Raw genomic sequence first — 18,433 nt, 5'->3', positions numbered from 1 at the left:
GAGTTTATATCCATCTGTAATATGATCTTCCTCTTTTTCCATTGTTTCATACTTTACCCAGCACTGTTCTTTCCTAATGAGTTATGCCATCTCATGATATGTCCAAAGTCTAAAAGCCGCAGTTTGGACATTTTGGCTTTTAGGGATAGTTCAGGCAAGATTTGCTCTCAAACCCATTTGACAGTCCATGGTATCCACAGAATAGCCTTCAGCACCATATATCAAATGAATTGCTGCAATAAGTGTGGCTATTTTATATCTCTTGCCATGATATAGTCTATACTGGCACATTTAACCAGCTAAAGGGATTGCAGCCCTGGTTGGTAAGTGCAGCAGGAGAGAGAGAGAGTTCTGAGTAGCTTTAAAACAAGAAAAGTACTGGCAATGACAATAACATTAACAACACTGGTCATTCAAAAACATTACTGATAACATAAATGTCCCAAAACTGGATCCAATTGTTAATATATGCAGTGTCACGAGGAATATTTATCTTGACTGAAATTCTGGTGATAAGACTGGAATTTTCTCATGAAGCAATCTGACTCTAAACTTTGAACATTTACACACATACACACCTTCCAGATTCTAGTTATTAAAGATTTCATATACAATTTAAGTATCCAGACCATTATACATCAAAGCTTCAAAAAGAACCAAAACGTTTTCTACACTAATATTGCATTGTCTATACCAAAAGTGCTTTTTGCAGATATGTTACAATTATTCCAATTCTAGACTGTGCTTGAAACTAAGGGCACAATCCAATAAGCCATACCATTTCCATATTGTCAGTAGAAAGAGATTTTTCATAGGAAGGTATTGTGTTTGTCATTTTATATAATACAGATTTTTTTTATTTGTTTTGCTTTGTTCAGCTGAGTTAATATTCTGGAGAGCTGCTGTGGGTCAACTGTGTTACACGGGCCACACAAAGCAATCTCCAAAGTACTCATTAATTCCAGTCACTCTTAACACTCCTTTCCCTCACATTCATTTTGACAACCCACTCCCATGCACTCCAATGTTTTTCTACTCACCAACATAATATGTGCTAGGAGCCTGATGGTCATTTAATGTTGAGCCCAAGATAGTTGTCGTCTTTGTGTCATGACGAAGCCACAATGCCACACCAAGAATTATTCCTCCAGCCAGCTGTTGGGAGGGAGGGAAGAATAGGAAAGCAGGCTGGTTAATACAGTTGTGATCCATTTAAACGAATGATATGCAGAAGCTATTTGTGTCATAAAGGTTTGTTTAAATTATTTCAAGAGTCATTAGGCATCTAAAGTGGATCAAATATGTAAATGCACAGTCAGTTAGATAGGCTATCTGAGAAACCAGAGGTTGTAGTCTAATTAATCTGGGAATGGAGGAACAAGATTAGGGAAGACTAATCTAAGTACTGAGAGATAATCTATTGAGCTATTGAGTAGGAGAGGGGGAAATTCGAATATTTATGTTCACTCTAACATCAGTTGGGAATGCCCTTATAATAAAGGAATGGATGCCCTTTGTTTCTTGTTATTGGTCTTTAAGTTGTTTCCAACTTATGGTTTTCTTGAACCAGGCCTTTCTCAGGTCAGTCAATGGGTTTCATGGCAAAGTGAGGATTCAAACCCTGCTGTGCAGAGCTCAACCCACTGTCATGCTCCAAAACATAGCTTGAAATGTATGAAACCTAGACACATGGATGTGGCACGTATTCCAAGATGACCCTGAGAGAGCATATCAATTAGTTTAAATCAATTCAAATCTGTGCGAAGTACAATATTAAGATACTGGGTGATATTGTGAACAGACCAGTAGGTGGCAGACACCAGACTGCTCAGAATAGCCTTGAGGTTTGGTCCAAATAATTGCAGCTGGTTTCCGGTGGGGCACCAGAGGACAAAGCTATTTAAACTCCTGGTCTTTCTCACTGAGGGTACAACAATAGTTCTGCTTCTGTGTAACTCAGCTGCTTGGTGAACCTTGTCCATTCTTGATTCTGTGTATGCGTACTGAAGGAGAGGAGAAGAACTACCTCACTCTGAATTGTGGGGAAAGCAGAATGAGAAAAGGCTGGGATGAATGGACAGTGGATGAGGAAGGGAAGAGAGAGAAAAGGGAATAAGAAAAAGAAGGGATAGTTGTCATATTCCTCAGTAGTCTGGTATATTTGCATTAGTTTGTTAAGGAGAGTTAGGAGAGAGAGCTGAATTTGCAGTAAGGGCGGCAAGAAGAGAAAAGCCATTTAGAAACAAAAAGCTGGTAAAAAAGGAGAGAATGTATACAAAGGAAAGGCATATGGGGAAAACCAACTAGTTTCTAATTCAGGCAGAGTTGGCACTGCTTGAACAAATACTGGAGTGGAGAAATAGTACTGGGACAGGAATAGCTGGCTTGAATTCAGTTAATATATTTTACTATAGCAACCAAGTAAGTAAGCAACACAGCATCTCCAGTACATTGATTCATGTTAGGAGTCTGTGTATGTTACAGAGTTTTATGACACTTCTGAAAATATGTACAAGGAACTAAGAAAAGAATTAAACCTCCTAAAATCTGAATTATTATTATTTTTTAAAAAACAATGTATAGCTTTGGTCATTGTAAAGCTGATGAAATGCAGAGAATTGGAAAGCCCCCAGTTTGAATGTCATCTCTGTCATGAACTTATTCCTCCCTCTCTCTTGAGAGAAGCAAGAGTTGAACTGGTGTCTTTCACTCCTTCTGGCCTTCCCAACCCTTCAGCTATAGGATCAAAGGGAATTATTCTCTTTTCCCTGCCTGCAACCTGACAGTGTCACCTAACAAAGGTTGAGTTCATTGGTGAAGTCACCAGAAATCCTGATGCAATCTTACTAGGCATTACTCATACCATTTCTGATTTATCGTGTCATTTTAAATGGCATCAACACATGATTTCTAAAGATGCATGAAAACTGGCCAGGATATTGAATTCTGGACCCCATACCAAATATTAGCTTATGGAAACAGCACACATTGCTTTAGCAGAACGTTTGGCAGCATGCGTGGTGTCCTTTGGACCTATCTTACACAGAGTAGTGAAAGGAAACGTCAACAAAAGGTGCACTCTGAAATGCCCATTTAAGTCTTTACTGGCCAATGGCATGTAACAACAGACTCCTAAACCGCTAGTATGATCCTGTGGTCATTTTCTGGCAGACGGTAACCATAGAATCGTGCAGGAAGCCTAGAGAGAGAACTTCTGTGGGCATCATTCGATCTTCTGAATGATGTTATGGTTTTCAAAGCCCTTCGTGTATAACTGAAACTGAATTAAACACATAATATGTGGAACTACTATGTTCTGCAATGGCTCTTTTGTAAGATGCCAGTCACCAATAATGAATCCAGATACAAGATGATGAGGTAAGCTTAAAAGGGAAAACTGATTAAAAATCAAGGATAAAATCAAGGCAATCTGAATCATTAGCAAGCAGTCAAGTTTCTGTGGCAAATTGAAATAGGGAACCATGCGCATCATTCGAAGTAATAAGCATCAACATATTATTTTCACATCAATCTTACAAAATCACACAATCTGGACAAGGCTGGGAACAGGATAGACTTTTATTTTGCAAGATGCATGTGGATTGCTAATGGGAATGGACCTGAATCTAGTTCCGCCTAGCAAACCTGGTGGTATGGTAAATTTACAAATTTGGCATCTACAAGCTGGAACAAGACATCAAATCAGTTGGAAAGGAAAAAGGGAAAGAGGTAGCTGTATAGGAGAAGAACACCAAGCCAAATTGGATTAGCAGGGGATATATGATACAGCAGTGTCAAAGCTTTCCCCTCTACAGAAAGAACCCATATTTTTTTTAAAAGAGAGAGAAATCGTGCAGAATACATTAGCCTCTACTGTGAACAAGAGGCCTCTCCTCTCACTCTGTAATAGAGAAAAAAATCTCTAAGTCCCCTATCTGTCACCCAAATGCAAACCATCCACCCAACACTTTATTTATATCCCACCTTACCCCCAGACTCAAGACAGCTTACAAAAAGTCAGAATACAACAAAACACATATAGCTTAAAAAACATACAAATCCTAGAATTGAAACAGTATTAAATATCCCCTTGATCTGCTCCTTCTTGCTAGGGCAGGACATACAGAAAAAGGGACCTACAGCAGGACGCTTTAATGCCACACCCAGTGTGGCCAGCAGCATCTTGGAATCAGAGGACCATGGTTGTTATGCTTCTCATCAGCAACCCTATCAGCCGGGACCACATCTAGGGAAGTTGGAGGAAGGCAAAGGGACAAATCAGAGCATTCCAGGTGCAAAAAGATTTTTTAAAGTTTTTAATGTAGCTTAAGGTCCCTAGGTCTCAAGGCCTGCCTTTGGTCTGAGGGCTTGCATCCTTTTCTTCAGTCCTCAAGGCAAGTGGGAGGAATCTCAGGCTGAGAGACTGAACTTGAAAAGTTTGTGTGTGGGTGAGTGAGTGCACATGTGCATACACTGATCCATAAAAAAATATATACAGGCAGTTCCCAAGTTACAAACAAGAGAGGTTCTATAGGTTTGTTCTTAAGTTGAATTTGTATGTAAGTTAGAAAAAGTATATTTTTAAGTGTTAAGTAGTGGATAGCATAGGGAAGACTGAACACTCCTGTGGTGTCTGTTGCTCTCTGTGCCCCTGTTCAGAAGATTTCACCTCACTTTCTGTCCCTGTGATTATTGGATTTTGAAAAAATTGAAAAAATCTTTTTATGTGAACACAGCATAGTATGTGCACCTGTGATTAATGCCAGTGATTTCTCTTAGTAACATCACTAGTATTCCCCATGTCATGACAAAAAGAAGTCCCTAGATAACAGGTTTTGGCCCTGAAATTTTTGAGCCAGAGATATTTTTGAGCTCTATTGTAGCTGCTTATTTCCTGCCTTTCTATACCACCAAGGTTTAGGGAACAATAAAATACTGTAAAAGTGAAGACAAATTGTAATGGACGCGGGATCAAAAGAAAAAACAAAACCAAAGAGATGGTGACAGTGCAAATTGCTCAACAGGAGTAACACAGACTCAAAATAAAGAACACACACTCTTTTGGGCCAGGTTTCTGAAGAGTCTGGCCCTAATCCTATTACTTTAAGCAGCTGAGTGATAAGACTCAAATTCCAGAACACTCAATTTTCAGACTCTCCCCGCTCCCACCCCCTTACTATATAAGTTTGGCAAATATATCAAGTGATTACTAGAAATGTTAAAGTGGAATTGGGAATTAGATCCCTTGCTGGAGCGATAAAGTAAACATCTGGCATTGCCACGGTAATTCTGGCTTCCACTCCAGTATCAGATAAATAAGAAAACAGCCCAGAGCTGCTCATAAACCTGAAGAGGAAAAGCTAAACATTGGTGCAGACTACAACTTTGCTTTTTCTGCTCCATGTTAGGAAGAACTTTGACAAATTGAAAACATACTGCATTGGTCCTGATCTACAGGCATGCTGATTTTCCAAAGTCTGTTCCAAGTGACTAAGTCTGCTTTCCATGTTGAAGAAAAAGGCCCCAGATGCTTCAGCAACACCACACGGCTAAATAAAAGGCTATGCTTAATTTCCCAAGAGAAAACTGCTAGAATAAACTGGTGGACAGGTTCTGCAGAGGAGCCCAAATATAAACCTTAGAGTGTTTACTGATTCTACAACCACCAGTCTATGAAAACAAAATCAAATTACTAAAATATAATGCCTTTCTTTGAAAGAAAGAAAGAAAGAAAGAAAGAAAGAAAGAAAGAAAGAAAGAAAGAAAGAAAGGCATTAGATTATCTAACACTAGTTGAAATATTAATATACTTCACTGATATTCAGTGATATGAGGATATGAAAGGTTTTAGCCTCCCCTTCCACCTTATGCATTTTGGTCACCCCAATTAAAGTTTGTCCTTCTAAAGTATAACTACCCCCAATCCAGCCTCCAGAAGTGTCTGACGTCACTCATCACCACTAGCCAGAAGTCTAAGGATGCATCAGGACAAAATATCGGACTCTAGCGAAGGTCCTTCATTTGGTTTTCACTTGCTTAACTCACTGTCTGATAAAGCCTCACAGAAAAACAGAGAACACTACAACCAACTCCTGTAAATGCCGTTACATCCCAATGCATTTGGACATAGCCTACAAGTATATCCTTGACTTCTCTCTGATTTTTAAATAAATCTTCTGGCAAAAGTATATCAGAAATAAATATTCTCTTCAGATGCTAAAGACAGCTGCAAATCCCACCAACTTCAATGTAAAATGCATGCATGATCACAGCCAAAGGAACAGAATGTAACTGCATTTACTGGGAAGAACTGCAACTCTGGATGTATAATAATTTAGAAAAATATGGCATAATGGTATCTTATCCTTAAAATCAAATGTTTGAACATCAAATGAGGGGTTGTGTTGTAAAAACCATGAGAAATGCCAAATACAGGCCATTTCACTCCTATGAAGACTGGCAGACCCCATACCACATTTGGTATCTCGGAATAATCCTAAGAAATGATCCCCACAGTCTGTCATTCAATTCAGCAGGGACCTATATGTTTCAGTTCCTATTTAGTAACCACCATTCCACTTTTTGTACATAAGTCATTAAAGTAGGTTACTTGGTTTAAAAGATCTACTCAAACTGTCCCTCATCTATGTTAAGTACATTTCTTCTCCAACAAGGTGTGAGGTATCTAAGTTTCAGAGAGATTGCTACTGAGTGAACAACAACTCTTTATTGATTAGTCAATTTTGACCATATCAAAACATGTGAAACACACAAAACGTACACACTTACCCATACATACAGTAAAACCATGTATAGATACAAAGCATCCCGGTCTACAGGCCTAGGTAGTTGTGGAAAAACAGAATAAAAAGATTAAAATTAAATATTCCCTTAAGGTAAAGTTTGAGTGAAAAATCGGGTATCACAGTCATCTATTGTTTTGGATTTGTAAGGGTAATGAGGATTCAAAACATGGGGAAAATGCCATGAAATATTCTAGTAAGATCCACCAGTTATAGTAAAATGCAGCTTTAATATAATTTGTGGTTTAAAAAGGGAGAGAGAACAAGAGAACAGCAAGCTTTAAACATTCTGGTAGTATTTATGTATTTATTTACTATATTTCTGTCCTGCTCTTCTCACCCTGAGGGGGACTAGGAGCGGCTTACAAATAAAGCAAAATTCAATGCCGAATTATCATACAAATAGACAAAACAACATATTAAACGATAAAACCAAAAACATATAAAAACAATTAATACAAATTAAAACATAATGCCTAGTCTCATGTCATCATTTCTGGTGCTGCATTTAAGTCAAGTTCCATATTGCATAATCCGTAATTGAACTATACCTGAACGCTTGTTCCCAGACCCAGGTCTTTAGTTTTTTCCTAGTATGTATATATGTGTGTGTGCACACACAAGAAGACACAAAGAATAGTTCTGCCTGTAGAGTTAGCTACAGTACTTTTTATATGATGCACACTGGCTGCAGCCAATGGAGATATCTTAGTTTCTACTGCCCAAGGCGAAGAAAAAAAATCCTACGCCTTACAATGTTTTGCACACAATATATGCTTTTATTTGGGTGGAACAACTCCAATTTAAGTATAGGTAGACTATCAACCAAAATGCTTGGGATAAGACCTTGGATTCTGCAGTTTTGTGGAGAGGAATTTGTAATATTTGTTTATATGATGCGATCTCTTAGAGATACATATACAGGTTCATTTATGTTTCACATACACCTTATATACATAGCTTGAAGGTAATTTTATACAGTATCATATACTAATTTTGTGTGTGAAACAAAGTTTATTACACTATGGTATCAGAAAGCAAAGGTGTCACTCTCAGTCACCCATGTGGACAATTTAATATTTTGGATAAGAGTAGCTCAACCTGTATTCAAAGGAATAGCTGTGTACATCTGCCTTAATAAAACAATGATGAATCCTATGTCACCCTGAAGACTGTGTTTATTATAGTATGCATCTGATTAAGTGGGCTATAAGCTACACACAGAGAGACAAACACAAACCACATTATCATAAAATCATTACTCTTTGTCCTATATCCAGTTGGTGGGTCCAACTAAAGTGTAGACACACTGAATGAATGAAATTTCACTAAGTATCAGTTCAGCGTTCAACACTTGCCCAATGGATTTACTCTAGTTGGGAGCAATTGTGGGATTTAGATTATTTGTTGTTATAGAAATAAGATAGGCAACCATGCCAGGAGATGGGACAATTTCTTGTTCTGTTGACTTTTCACTTGGAGTTGCACAACTGCATCTAACTAGATGTTTACTTCCAGTTTCATTTTTGGCCATTCCACCCAGTTTTGGTGACTTGGATTTTGGCAGGTTATGGAGGGAAGGGAGAGTCACCTGATCTTTATTTTTTAATGGGAGAGTAAAAAGCTTTCAAAAAGTAGTCTGGGAACCATACTTTCCCCACTCATTTAAAGTTCTGGATTCAATGGCTTAATTTGTTGTTTGTGTGTGACCTTGTTCATTGCAGTTGTAATTGCATCGTATTTCTACCACTGCATGGGTAAAGATTTCTGTTTTTGTGGTAGTTGTGATCATCATATGGATGTGAGGGAGATCTGGCTGAGACATCAGTCACCCCATTGATCATATCACATTCTCTATTTGACTCAGCTTATCTATTATAAAAGCAGAAGTAGGGACCCTATAATGCAAATTCTAAGAAATGTGTATTTTTCCAACTGCTCTGATGCAAAAGGTAAAAGGTAAAGGTTTCCCTGACGTTAAATCCAGTCGTGACCGACTCTGGGGGTTGGTGCTCATCTCCATTTCTAAGCCGAAGAGCCGGCGTTGTCCATAGACACCTCCAAGGTCATGTGGCCGGCATGACTGCATGGAGTGCCGTTAGGGAATGCAGAAACACATTGGTAAAACACATCCTTTCATTGTTTTAATGTTCCACTCACCCTTTTGATGTCCTACATTCTTTTTAATTCCATAAGGAACTTTGGTAAATTGATTTTTAAAGAACGAGTGAAGGTTAACTTCAAAAGGAAACAAATGCCCATGTAACTTGACTGTGGAATCTGTATGAACTCTGAGACCAAAATTAACATCCCAAATAGTCTCAATTTCTAGAAGATCTTTCAAAAGCTTGTCTAATATATTTTGTGCCATTTATTTGGTCTAATAAAGGTATCACTACAATGTGTTTCTTGGATTTTGTTATATTTTGCTGCATAGCCAGCAAAACTACTCCTGGATATATAATTTTTCAAATGTATTTGCAATAGCACGCCATACATATCCTCTCCTTTCTGGGTTTGCTTCACAGGAAAAACTCTTGCTACAGGGCATCCATACCTTTTGGTATTTGATTTTTGCACATTGAAAATGAGAGTATTATATCTTGTGAAGTCTATCAGCTTATAATACCACCTTCCCTTCAAAACTGTAGAGACAGGCCAGAGAATGGTCCTCCAGATGTTGTGGCACTATACCTATATCACAGAACTTTTAAGAAGGAATAGAATGATTGTAGATGTTAACCAAAGCTAAGCTGGAGAAGGATGATGCTTTAATCCCATGTGTGTATTTTCAACTCACTTGTCAATTTCTGGTCACCCCATGAATTTTACAGGGTTTTCTTAGGCAAGAAATGCCATTGCCCTAATCTGAAAAAAGTCTCCAGCACCTAGTATTCCCTGGAAGTCCCTCATTCAAATACTAACCAGCTGAACTCTGCTTAGCTTCCAAGAATAGAAGGGATGAAGTGTATGTATATATGTGTCTTCAAATGCCTGTCAACTTATGGCAACCCCATGAATGTTTCAAGGTTATCTTAGGCAAGGAATACTCAGAGGTATGAGCTTTACAGATTCTTCCTCTGAAATACAAACTACAGCACCTGGCATTCCTTGGCAGTCTCCCAACCAACTATAAACCATGGTTAACCCTGTTTAGCTTCCAAGATCACACAGGATCTGATGCCTTCATTGTACAACTTAGGCATATAGGTGGAAGTAAAATGTCCAGCATGCAGAATGAGTTTCAGAAATACTGTACTTTACACTCTTTTCTCCAACTGTGCATCTTTTTTTCTTTTAGGTGAACTAAAAAAGATAGTAAAGGACTGAAAATGTGGATTAAATATTAATGGCCTTAGATCTCATAGCGCCACATTTATCTGTTCGGTAAGAGCAGAAGTTGGAATAGTAAACTTATTTGAAAAACTCACTTAGATAGCATGGCACTGACTTCAGGTTTCTGTGAGTTGTAGTCTAAAAAGTAATTTTCCTAAGGTCTTGGTAAGAGTTATTTTGCTGAAAGGGCCTAGCCTGTGGAATGTCCTTCCCAAAGAGGCTCACACCACACCCTCCTGTCTTTCCAACCAAACTCTTTTATTTACTTCCGCAGATTTCTCCAGTCTCTATTATGACAAAACACATATTAATCTCTTTTCCAACTGCTGCTATTTTCCCATTGCCTATTACTGATTTTAATGTATCCCACAGTGGGAATATTGTTACATGTAAGTGCAGGATATAAGTGAATTACATTTTATAAAAAATGTAAAGCCAAAAGGGGAATTGAATCTTGTAATTTTGTGCCAGCAGACTCATTAACACAAAATAAATGGGTGAAATCTTAAAAGGCTAATTATTCATCACAGCTCTTCTCGCAAGGAACTGAGGACTCTCTTAATAAAACTCTTTATCTCTCTCCAACCAAACCCTTGATCCTATTAGGTAGAGAAATGGTAATTCACACATAACTACCCAACTGAGTGGTTGATCACAAATTTGATCCCAGACAATACCTGCAGGAAAGAAATAGCCAAGTTTTAACATATGTACAACAGGATATTGTTTTTAACATGTCCACAACTGACATGATACTCAAGATGAACAGGCCAGGTTTCCAGAACACAATCTGGGATTAAAAGCACAGCTGCTACTACAGCAGGAGTAGAAGTTCAAGCACTGTTTATTTGAGAACAATAGAGCAGAGCCAAGAAAAGAGATAATATGGTATGCTAGAACAAAGTTTATGAAGGCTGTATATTATAGCAGCTAACCAGTAACGGTGCCCTGTCGAATGAGACTATCATCCTGATCTACCTCTTTGTCTTTAAATCAAATACAGTGTTCCCTCACTTATCACAGGGGTTATGTATATTTATACTTTATTTTAGTAGTTTGGTGGCCTTTCTCTCCTTCTCAAGCCCATTTGCACTGTAGTTGTTTTAGTTTGGTGAGGCAGGCAGCAATTTGGCAGAGAAGGCTGTAAACCTGCAACTCCCAGGATTCCCGGGGAGCCAATGAAGCCTTCACGGAAGAGGGGCAGGGCGAGAGCGCATGTGCAAAAGGCAGGTGCTGCCATGGCCTAGTCTTCCGTGAGTTGCTTTGTGTTGTTTAATTGGTTTGTTTGGTAAATAGATACCACTTTTGATTGGATAGCATTAAGGTCCAAGACATTCTGAGAGTGCCTTGGACCACAAAAAAAAAATCTGCAAATCAGCGAGGGCACGAAAAGCGAACTGCGAAGTAGCGAGGGAACACTGTAGTTCGATATCTGTATCCATGGATCACACATCAACTATCCCCAGTCAGAATTTTTTTAATAAAAAATTCAAAAAAGGCAAAGCTTAATTATGCAATTTTATACAAGGGAATATTTTACTATACCACTGTATATAATGAGACTTGAACGTCCATGGACTTTGATACCCACTGGAGTTCCCGAATCAAACCTCAAGAGATACCAAAGGCCACTGTACTGCATCTGCTTGCTTCAAGACTTATAGAGTGCCACTAAAGAAGCACTTTACTTGTGCTCCATCATGTAATCACATCTGTCCATTCCCCTGGACATACACTTTGCATACGATCTGCTTATTCCGGGGACCGGGAAGACATCTCACATTTCCACACCCAACAGATAGCTCCTGGTAAATTTGGGGACTCCTGACTGAGCTGAAAGATGGGACATGTATTTTAGAAATGTGCATGCCTACTAGGCATCCCAAGCATCATAGTCTTTGTCTTAGTTTTAACTTCCCCTTTTATGGCATCTCAGACCTATAGTCATAACTATTCCTTCCTGCCCCCACCTTCATTGTTTATGTACTCAATTTCTCTTACTAATACTGATGGCACTGAACTCAAATATCCTCAATGCAAATTATATTGCATTTATTTATCTAATAATCAATGTATTTTTACAGGTTTCAACATGACTGCACCTCAAGCAGTACTGAAATTGGACTTTGGACCCAAATGCTCTCTCCTCCACAATACCCTTGTTCTTTTCAATGCATGGAGATTCTACATTTAAGATCTGAATGGACACTCTTCTGGGTACTTTATGGATGCATATATACTACAGAATTAATGCAGTTTGACAACTTTTTAACTACCATGGTGCAATGTTATAGAATCATGAGTTTTTTAGCCAGCACCTCACTGAACTGCAACTCCCATGATTCCATTCAACCATGGCAATTAAAGAGGTGTGAAACTGCATTAATTCTACAGTGTAGATGAACCCTAAAACTAAAGTAATGAAAGATCCTGCTCTGTTTTAGGGAGGAATTAACAATTCAGAGGATAAATTATTATTATCTGAATAAATGTGCCCCCTTCCAAAAAAAAATCTGACAAGGGGAGACTGAAGGAAAGTCATGTGTTTCGCATAGACTATTCTGGCAGTCTCCAAATAGATACGAAAACATTCTACTTCATCAAAGATGAAAGTGCAGCAGATGCTTTTAAAATCTTGGCATGGAGAAGTGTTTAAATTACACTTGAAGAACAAATATGTTATTATGAGACCTCCAACACAACACTTTGGCTTATGACAGTGCTTTTCAGGCTATTTGATGTGGGATACTGGCAGTTGTCCCCCCGCCCCCATCATGACAGAGATTGATACAATATTTGTACCCAATTGTTACAATAGCTATTTTCTTTCCTGGAAAGTCAGCAACAAACAATAGCCAATGACTCAGGAATTAGCACTGGTCCATGGCCCACCGCTGTGTAGCACTGGCTTAAGGCACACAAAAACTACAGGATTGTAAGGTCTGTTGTGCTTTTTTTACAAGAAGCTCTAGTTCCACTGATCAGTGCTTTATGCAAAGGCTTTTGTTCTTAGTACCAAAATAAATCTGTGCTCTTTCTCACAAAAATCAATCCCATGTTTTCCTCATAACTATAGTATTATTGATTTGTCACTGTAGCATTGTAGTTACTCAAATTCTCTTGGTGGCTCCCAAACAAAAATACTGCAATACAGTATAATAATAATAATAATAATAATAATAATAATAATAATAATAATAATAATAATAATAATAATAATAATAATAATAATAATATAAAAGCTATGAAATCAGAACTATAATTAAAACATAAATGCAGGGAAGGGTGAGGAATCTGTGTTAAATGAATACCCATCAGAAAACTTTTGACCATTTTACTGTAAATCATCCAGAGAGTTAAACCCACCCTTTCAAAACATACACATTGAAAACTTTTTATCTGGCCAAAGAAAGGAGCTACCACAATATGGAGTCTTATAGCTAACATGAGAAGACCATGTAGCAGAAAGACCTATATTCCACTGGTTTCAGGAGATTGTGAGACCTCCTTTCTTTGAGGACCGGCTTAAAACAAAGGATTAGTGCAGCTCATATCAAGAACGTTTTAACAGTATGAAGCAAACCTACAGAAAAGCCACAGGCTCAGGCGAAAGCAAACCTCCCGGAAGGAAGCCAGGTTTACAATACTGTATACAAAAGACAGAATCTTGACTTGAGGGCAGGAAAATGAAGGCTCTGACCTTGGAAAGTAGGCTACCTCTGGTCGCACGAGAGTTCCTGTGTGTGCAAGATCACAGAGGCAGCCTCTTGAATGCTTTCTTTGCTGCCAAAGATTTATTGCTTCCAGGAAAGAACGGTGACAACCCTTGTTTCTCTCTACTCTACACCTTGTGTGCTTGTAGGCCTGTGTGCATGCATGCATGCACACACACACTTTTAATGAAGAAGAAATTCAAATATGGACTAACAGGGTCTGAATAAAAATAAAATGAGATATGTTCAACATTAAGAAAAAGTAAGCAATCCATTTAGTAAAGACCCAGTTTGCTCAAAGAAACTTTGGAAAACCAGCAAAGAAAACGAAGTGGGAGTGGGGTGGGAAGCCATGCTCTCTGGGTTGAATTAAGAAAACTCCTCCTGCTTCCCGATAAGCCAAAATCCTTCATTATGAAAAATGTTTATAATTCTAATAGCATTGTTTAAATATATTTATTCAAAATCCTTATCTCTAAGCCCTTAAATGCTCATTTTCATAGGAATAATTCAGGAAGGACAAAGAAGAGAGGAGAGAGCACTGCAAGCACACTGTCACACCCTAAACCCCCAACTCCTGTCGCTTGTCCAGCAAGACCCATGGGTCTCTTCAGTTCAAGAGGTAGCCTGGGAATCTCATGACTTCCGCACTCAACCATTTCCTCCAGTCCCCATTAAATCGCATGGAAACTGTTCTGCACATTCAAAGATGGAATTTGCTCCAATTTCAGCCAAAGAGGCAGCATTTATGAAGTTTGAAAACCACTAGCAGGCATCTTCCTCTGTTTGTTATTTAATTCTCATTGTCTGCCTCTGTTCCCCAGACTCCTTTGACACTCCTGACATCGAGGCTTAGCTGAGAGGGGAATGTCCCAGGGGGGTACAGCTATAGGCAAATTTTGACAATAGGGGAAGTATTCTGCTCTTCTTAACCCATACACTCCTAGATGCAGTCCTCTTTTAAGCCTGGATTCCTCACCCTATCACTGCTACTGCCCTTATTACTTGATTGGGGAATTTAACGCTTAAGCATACTTGGTACTATCATCACATCTAGCTTGCCACACAGACAACCACGACCCCAAGACATATCCATCTTTCTCTGTGAGCAATTACGTTTGAAGAAGGTGGAGTTGTACTGATCTATTCCTGATTTTAGCACATTCCCAGAAGAACACTTTCCCTGCTCCTGATTTGGCTCTTACAGATGCTATGGATGGGGGCAGTAAGGGGAATTGTCCCTTGAAATGAAATATTTTGACATTAGCTGCCCATATCAGGAACCAATTCTCACATTAATGATTCACTGAATAATATTGATTTTAAATATTTAATCGCAACGTATGCTTCAGGATCTCTTTCCTAGATGAATGAGATTTCTGGTGTATTTGCAAGAACCGTACCCCAAATGTTTTCCAAGTAAACAAGGAAAGGGTACAGGATGAAAGAATTGGCAGCAGAGGCTTTCCTCTTCTATGCTTCTATGCTGTAACAGCATCATCTCTTTTTCTTTTCTTTTGGTTCACTCAGTTTCTATCACTTTCCTTTTCCACAGTGAATCAAGCTATGGTACTATGTACTTGCTAGTATTAAGATACCCCATGTGACAAACCTAATAGATATTTAGCCTGGAAACCAATTCCCATATACAGTGAGATCTAAAGTTAACCAATTAAAACAAAATAACAGGCTAATTTCCATTTTTATTAAAGCATGAGGTATCTGTTTTAGCATTCTTCGTTACATCTCACATTTTCACAGAAATTATCCTTTTACTTCTGCAGATATCTTCTACTTCAACCTCAACCTAAGACTACAAGTAGAGGATAACTGCAACATAGAATCATAGAATAGTAAAGTTGGAAGAGACCTCATGGGCCATCCAGTCCAACCCCCTGCCAAGAAGCAGGAAATCGCATTCAAAGCACCCCCGACAGATGGCCATCCAGCCTCTGTTTAAAAGCCTCCAAGGAAGGAGCCTCCACCACAGTCCGGGGGAGAGAGGTCCACTGCCGAACAGCCCTCACTGTGAGGAAGTTCAGGTGGAATCTCCTTTCCTGTAGTTTGAAGCCATTGTTCCGTGTCCTAGTCTGCAGGGCAGCAGAAAACAAGCTTGCTCCCTCCTCCCTATGACTTCCCCTCACATACTTATAAATGGCTATCAGGTCTTCTCTCAGCCTTCTCTTCTGCAGACTAAACATGCCCAGCTTTTTAAGCCGCTCCTCATAGGGCTTTTTCTCTAGACACCTTGATCATTCTAGTCACCCTCCTCTGGACACCTCCCAGCTTGTCAACATCTCCCTTCAACTGTGGTGCCCAGAATTGGACACAGTATTCCAGGTGTGGTCTGACCAGGGCAGAATAGAGGGGGAGCATGACTTCCCTGGATCTAGACGCTATACCCCTATTTATGCAGGCCAGAATCCCGTTGGCTTTCTTAGCAGCCGCATCACATTGCTGGCTCATGTTTAACTTGTTGTCCACAAGGACTCCAAGATCTTTTTCACATGTACTGATGTCTAGCCAGGTGTCCCCCATTCTGTATCTTTGCATTCCATTTTTTCTACCGAAGTGAAGTATCTTGCATTTGTCCCTGTTGAACTTCATTTTGTTAGTTTCGGCCCATCTCTCTAGTCTGTCAAGATCGTTTTGAATTCTGCTCCTGTCTTCTGGAGTGTTGGCTATCCCTCTCAGTTTGGTGTCGTCTGCAAACTTGATGATCGTGCCTTCTAACCCTTCGTCTAAGTCGTTAATAAAGATGTTGAACAGAACCGGGCCCAGGACAGAACCCTGCGGCACTCCACTCGTGACTTCGTAATCTAAAAGTTACTATCTAATCTTTTCTTGAACACCAGATGCTTAAGCGCCTTAAGTGTATATTTAAATGTACAATTATGCAGGTTTTTAATGTATATTTTAATTTTTATTGTAATTTTTTAATTTTGAAAGACTTTTTAAATCTGATGTAAACTGTTTTTTCTGATGTATATTGTAAGCCGCCCTGAGTCCCCTGATGGGTGAGAAGGGCGGGTAGAATTGATGCAATAAATAAATAAATAAATTTGCTCCTATGTAAACAATAAGCTGGTTTTAAATGTTTCTTGAAAAAGCTGCTTTACATGATCACTTCCAACATGGCAGTCAAGTTGAATTAGGACAGCTGTCTTCATCCCATCAGGCTCCTGCTTTGAGCTCTGCCACTTCTTTCTATCTAAATACAGTAGAGCCCCGCTTATCTGTCATGAACTGGCGGGCAGAATGACGGATAAGCGAAACTGACGGATAACAGGGTGGGTGCTCGCTCGCCCATCCTCCCTCCCTCGCTCGCTTACCAGGCCGGATCCCAGCAGCGGCGACGGCAGCACCGGGACCTGGCGGGGTGAGTGAGAGTGAGAGAATGAGAGAGTGAGCGACGAAGGGCATTTGCTGCCCTCCTTCGCTCACCTGCCTCCGCCCCTCAGCGCCTTCGCCACGCCGGGTCCCGGCAGCACCAGGGCCTGGCCTGGCGAAGGAGCGAGCGAGCGAGCAAGCAAGCGGCAGAGGGCCTTTGCCGCCCTCCTTCACACACGCGGCTCCGCCACGCCGGGTCTTGGCAGCACCAGGGCCTGGCCTGGCGAAGGAGTGAGCGACAGAGCGCCTTTGCCATCCTCCTTCGCTCGCCCGCCTCTGTCCCTCGGCTCCTTTGCCACGCCGGGTCCCAGAAACACCAGGGCCTGGCCTGGCGAAGGAGCGAGCAACGGAGGGCCTTTGCAGCCCTCCTTTGCTCGCCCGCCTCCGCCCCTCGGCTCCTTTGCTACGCTGGGTCCCGGCAGCACCAGGGCCCGGCTTGGCGAAGGAGTGACAGAGGGCCTTTGCCACCCTCCTTCACTCGCTCACCTCCACCCCTCGGCTCCTTCGCCACGCTGGGTCCCAGAAGCACCAGGGCCCGGCTTGGCGAAGGAGTGACAGAGGGCCTTTGCCACCCTCCTTCACTAGCCCGCCTCCGTCCCTTGCTCACTCACCTGGCTGGGTTCCAGCAGCACTGGGACCCGGTGGGGTGAGTGAGAGAGCGAGAGGGGGAGGGCCTTTGCCTCGGATAATACAGAGTGTCGGATAAATGGAACTCGGATAAGCAGGGCTCTACTGTAGTTCTTTTCCACCATGTCAATTACTTGAATGCTTTGGTATGAAGACATTGATCACAAAAGGTTAGTAGGCAAACCACTGGAACATATGTTGTCTTCTGCTGAAGCATAGAGATGTTTCCATGTGAAGAAGGCACTTTTATCCAATACAGTAGTTGCTTCTGACAGATGAAGAGAGGCAATGTAATCTTCTGTGACACTCTCACACAATTTCAGAAAGTTCCCTAACTTGTGCAAAAGAGTTTTAGGAGTATAAGGGGAGCATGGTAAGAGTGGGAATGAGAACAATTGTCTTCGTTCCAACAGAAACCTCTTATGAGTAGGATGAGATTTTTTCTGCCAGAACATTAAATACCATCCAAGTCACTGTCTTTTATGTACACATTCAACAGAGCTTGGATGGCATTTTAATAAAGCTTTTTTTCATCTTGCCAGTGGAATGTAACCTACTGCTTTC

General features: G+C 40.2%; 1 protein-coding gene across 1 annotated transcript in view; it reads right to left on the bottom strand.

The window, feature by feature from the left end:
- The window catches only part of cd81 (CD81 molecule), a 90,125-nt gene that overhangs the window by 45,409 nt on the left and 26,283 nt on the right, over positions 1-18,433 (bottom strand). Inside the window, exon 2 of the mRNA XM_003214756.4 lies at positions 1,041-1,155. Coding sequence (XP_003214804.1) covers positions 1,041-1,155 — 115 coding nt within the window. The remainder of the gene's footprint in view (positions 1-1,040; positions 1,156-18,433) is intronic.

Source organism: Anolis carolinensis, chromosome 1, assembly GCF_035594765.1.
Source record: "Anolis carolinensis isolate JA03-04 chromosome 1, rAnoCar3.1.pri, whole genome shotgun sequence".
NCBI classification, from domain to species: domain Eukaryota; kingdom Metazoa; phylum Chordata; class Lepidosauria; order Squamata; family Dactyloidae; genus Anolis; species Anolis carolinensis.
This window is presented reverse-complemented; position numbering and strand designations above follow the sequence as displayed.